Source organism: Notothenia coriiceps, unplaced genomic scaffold (assembly GCF_000735185.1).
Source record: "Notothenia coriiceps isolate Sejong01 unplaced genomic scaffold, NC01 NC01_scaffold00037250, whole genome shotgun sequence".
Taxonomy (NCBI): domain Eukaryota; kingdom Metazoa; phylum Chordata; class Actinopteri; order Perciformes; family Nototheniidae; genus Notothenia; species Notothenia coriiceps.
In genome coordinates, this window is record NW_011369951.1 from 6,355,694 (window position 1) to 6,360,091 (window position 4,398).

Below are 4,398 nucleotides of genomic sequence, written 5' to 3' on the forward strand. Positions count from 1 at the left end.
AGACGATTCTTATGTATCAGTGAATCCGAAAATTAGCTAAACCCCACCGAAAACAATTGAAGACTGTAGATAAGTCTAAACCTATAGACCAAAAAATCGTAGAATTATACAAGGTTAAGCGACAAAATAGTTCTGTTTGATAATGTACTTAGAACAAAATTTTCCCCTTACAACTCCAGCCAAACTCCCAAGGTAGTAACTAAATAACGAACAAGTCTCCCCTTCCCCGCACAGATAAAGAAACACATCAAAGAGTAAGTTAAAGGCCAATACACACAATTTATCGTATTACTACAACCGACATTATGTTGTAAATAAACTCTTTCCGCGGGAGGAGGGATTTTATTTCGTTTCCCAATACACTATGAGCACCCAATCTCGAGGAACACTTAATACTCCGAAACACGGGGCCTCGTAAAAGGAACCGATTAATTATATGACCGACACCCCGTCGATCACGAATGGTAGACTAGCGATGTGAACAGGATCCCCAGAAGTTCAAAGGAGATACCTCCCATTCTACACCTGGTATGTTGGGGACTGAACAACAATGAAGAGGTGGCTCCACTTGGGACAAGAGGCTTGGGCGGGTTTCCGGGTCCGGTGAAACAAGTAGGCCTCGGCTGCCGTTCCGAGGAAGTTTCTACTACCACGACCTGGAACGGAGGCCCGAGCCCGCCCCTCCCGGTCTCCCCGGTCTCTATTTTCGAGGCGGAGAGGGGGTAGGGTTGTACCTGTTGTCTCATGTTTGTTAGAATTAACGGTAAATGTAAGCATATAGCAAATAGTAATTTGTTACCTACTCAAGTCGAAGGGTGGACTCAGTGTTGGAGATTTGACTAATAAAGGCCATGCTACTCTATAAAGGCATTAACATATTGAAGGTGGGAAACCTTGGTTACAACATCAAAAATGAAGTTGAGGAACAGTTTTGAACTGCCAAATCAATGAGCAATGGTAATGTTCTTATTAATCCGATTTGTTTTTATTATTCTAGTTGCTTTATTTTGTGAAACTAAGTCATTTGCCAATTATGTTAGGTCCCGTCGTGTCGGTGTCAATAAAACCTATCCGGAGGTAGAAATTTGCGTCGGACAAACTTGTGTTGTTACGTACTTTATTAGTACTTAAGATTTCTCGTACAAATGGACGAAAACCATTGAATTCATATAAAACTACCGGCTATGAAAACATGTAAATAAATTCACGACTAAAACTTTAGGTCCTGATATTGAACAATTTTATCGAGACAATGTTCAAATATACAGACCTTAAGTTTTTAGTATTAATTATGTTACATGTTTCATAGCCGTAGGGGTTTTATATGAATTCATGGTTTCGTCCCTTTCGGGTACAGATAATTTAATACTAAATAAATACGGTTAATAACACAACGTTTGTCGGACCAATTTCTCCTCCGGAATAGGTTACTATTGACACACACGACGACCTTAAATATATTGCAATGAACTTTAAGTTTTTCACATAAATAAGCAAACTAAATATAACAAAAATCGATTATAAGACATTTACATTGCTCATTGATTTGTGCAGTTCAAACTGGTTTCTCAAAACTCATTTTTGTGTTGTAACCCGAAGGTTTTCACCTTCATATGTTATGCCTTTATAGAGTAGCATGCCTTAGGTCACTCCACACTGAGGTCAACCTTCGCTTGTAGGTAAAATACTATTGCTATATGCTTACTTTACCTTATTCTAACAACATGAGACAGACAGGGTAACCTACCCCCTCCGCCTCGACATAGCAGACCCGGGAGGACTCGGCTCCCTTCAGCCGTCGTGGCTAGTAGAAACTCCTCGGAACCAAGCCGGCCTGCTTGGTTCACCGGCCCGAAACCCCCCAGCTCTTGTCCAAGTGGACCCCTTCTTCATTTTGTTCAGATCTCCATATAAACCATGTAGAAAATGGGGGTATCTCCTTTGTAAACTTCTGAAGGGATAAACACTGGTTTCACATGCAGTCTACCATTCGTGTCACCCGGGTTGTTCGTATATAATACTCCGCTTCCGTTTTACAGGCCCCGGTTTCGAGATAAAGTGTTCTCGGAGATTGGTGCTCACTTACGTTGTATTGGAAACAACATAGATCCCTTCCTCCCCCGAAAGAGATTACAGCAAATGATTCCGTTGTAGTAATACGAAAATTATGTGGTGTTATATGCCTTAACTTACCTTGAGGTGTTACTTATTCTGCGGGGGAGGGGAGACTCGTTTATTTGTACTACTGGAGTTTGGCTGGGAGGGGTTTAAGGAATTTGTTTCTCAAGTACATTTCAAAAGAACATTTTCGTAAACTGTTTAATTTTCTACATGTTTTGGTCTTGTTTTAGACTTATCTAAGCCATGTTTCGGTGGGGAGCTATTTCGGACAACTGTACACAATGATCGTCTCCCCCCCCCACCCCGTTCTACCACGAAGTCACACGACCAAACTTTCCTCCACCTCCTTCTTACGTATGTCGGACCAACCGAGACATTAACCACGACCTACCACCTCAAAGGATGGGATCGAAGAGACCAGAGGGATGAGAGAGAGACCGAGACTGGAATGAGAGACAGACACTCTGCGACTTGTACGGACGAGGACGGAGGACCTAGATATTTCAGACATGGGCAGCTCTGTTTATGTATCATCCTTATTTTTGTCTCGTTGTTTTTATTTATGTCAATCTATAAAATGTTGGAATTTAGTTATTATACATCAACTAACAGAATTACACCGAGACAAAGTGCGAACTTAAATTATCCTGTTAATACTCTACGTAATTTACATATTATAACTAGCATTGAGACCAACAAGGACAGAAACCTCTTTCCAAATAACCTGTAATGTGTAACTTTCCGTGTCTTTATATCAAAACTCATTATGGCCAGATAATGTAACGATGTGATTCGTGGAGTTTGTTATGCACTTACATTAATAGATTAACCTGACAAACTTAGTTTGCCTGTTACTTCCTGGGGGGGGGCAGATGGTGCTTCAGTGTGCTGGTGAAGGAGGTGGAGGAGATGCATACAGCCTGGTTGGCTCTGTAATTGGTGCTGATGGTGGAGTTCCTACCCTAGCCTTCTCCTGTCTCTCCTACTCTCTCTCTGGCTCTGACTTACTCTCTGTCTGTGAGACGCTGAACATGCCTGCTCCTGCTCTCCTGGATCTATAAAGTCCTGTACCGTAGACAAATACATATAGGAATAAAAACAGACAACAAGAAATAAATACATTAGCATATTTTACAACTTAAATCATATAATATTGTAGTTGATTGTCTTAATGTGGCTTCTGTTTCACTGCTTGAATTTATATAGACAATTATGAGATTATTAATATGTATATATTGATGCTGTAACTCTGGTTGTTCCTGTCCTTGGAGAAGTTATTGTGACATTACACATTGAAAGGCACAGAATATAGTTGAGTAATACCTGTCATATTACATTGCTACACTAACACCCAAACAATACGTGAATGTAATTATCTATGGACTGTTTGAATCAACGGACAATGAAGGAGCTACAAAACACACCCAAAGGGAGGACTGTCATTGGCTAAAAGTCACAAGAGGACCTTCTTATAACAGATGTTTTATTTATTTAGCCATGTCATGTGACCTTGGATATGTAGCATATGTGATGTGTGTCTATATATATCTTAAGGTCTACTTACCAATGTATACAAATGAGTGCAATTGTATGTATGTGCATATTGTTCTATATTGAATTCTTTAATGTAACATTTTCACTTACAGTAACCAATTTAATACCAGAACAGTCTCTTTTGTTACGATTATTGTTAATTTATTTAAATGTCTTCTCGTAATTTGTTTTGAACTTATCTGGTGTTTTGTGATTACATTTTTTCACGCATGTATCCCTTGAATCTTTGAGAAAAGAATTGTTTTCTACAAAAGTTACTTCACATTTTCTTGCAGCCTTTGTTTAAACATAAAACTATATCAATGTATGATGTCTATCAGATTTGATATGAAAAATTATCTTATATTGTCAAAAAACAAACATTAAGATGCTTTCACTGCCGCCCCCTTCACAAAGCTATTGCTAACATTATGACACAATAAAGTCAAATGTGTATTTTTATTATACTTTTATGTCTTCCTTCTATGTTCAGAGACAATGTTTCCCTTGAATATTGTATCACCTTTATCCATCTCATGACTTAAAGGTGCTATAGTGATTTAAAGCTGAGGGGAAGAACACATCTTTAGGCCCCGATGCACGGTCCTTTATAACCCTGCACATACATAGTGATACATGACAGCCTGATTTCCAGATGAACTACCTTGGCTTCCAGACGCAGGCGATCAATGGTGTTCTCCGCGTCGGCGTGCTTAGTCAGCAGTCTGTAGTAGTCCTCCTGCA

The 4,398-nt window shown here is 39.5% G+C and overlaps 1 protein-coding gene across 1 annotated transcript in view; it reads right to left on the reverse strand.

The window, feature by feature from the left end:
* The window catches only part of LOC104966777 (AT-hook-containing transcription factor), a 36,846-nt gene that overhangs the window by 15,371 nt on the left and 17,077 nt on the right, over nucleotides 1-4,398 (reverse strand). Inside the window, exon 5 of the mRNA XM_010796064.1 lies at nucleotides 4,319-4,393. Coding sequence (XP_010794366.1) covers nucleotides 4,319-4,393 — 75 coding nt within the window. The remainder of the gene's footprint in view (nucleotides 1-4,318; nucleotides 4,394-4,398) is intronic.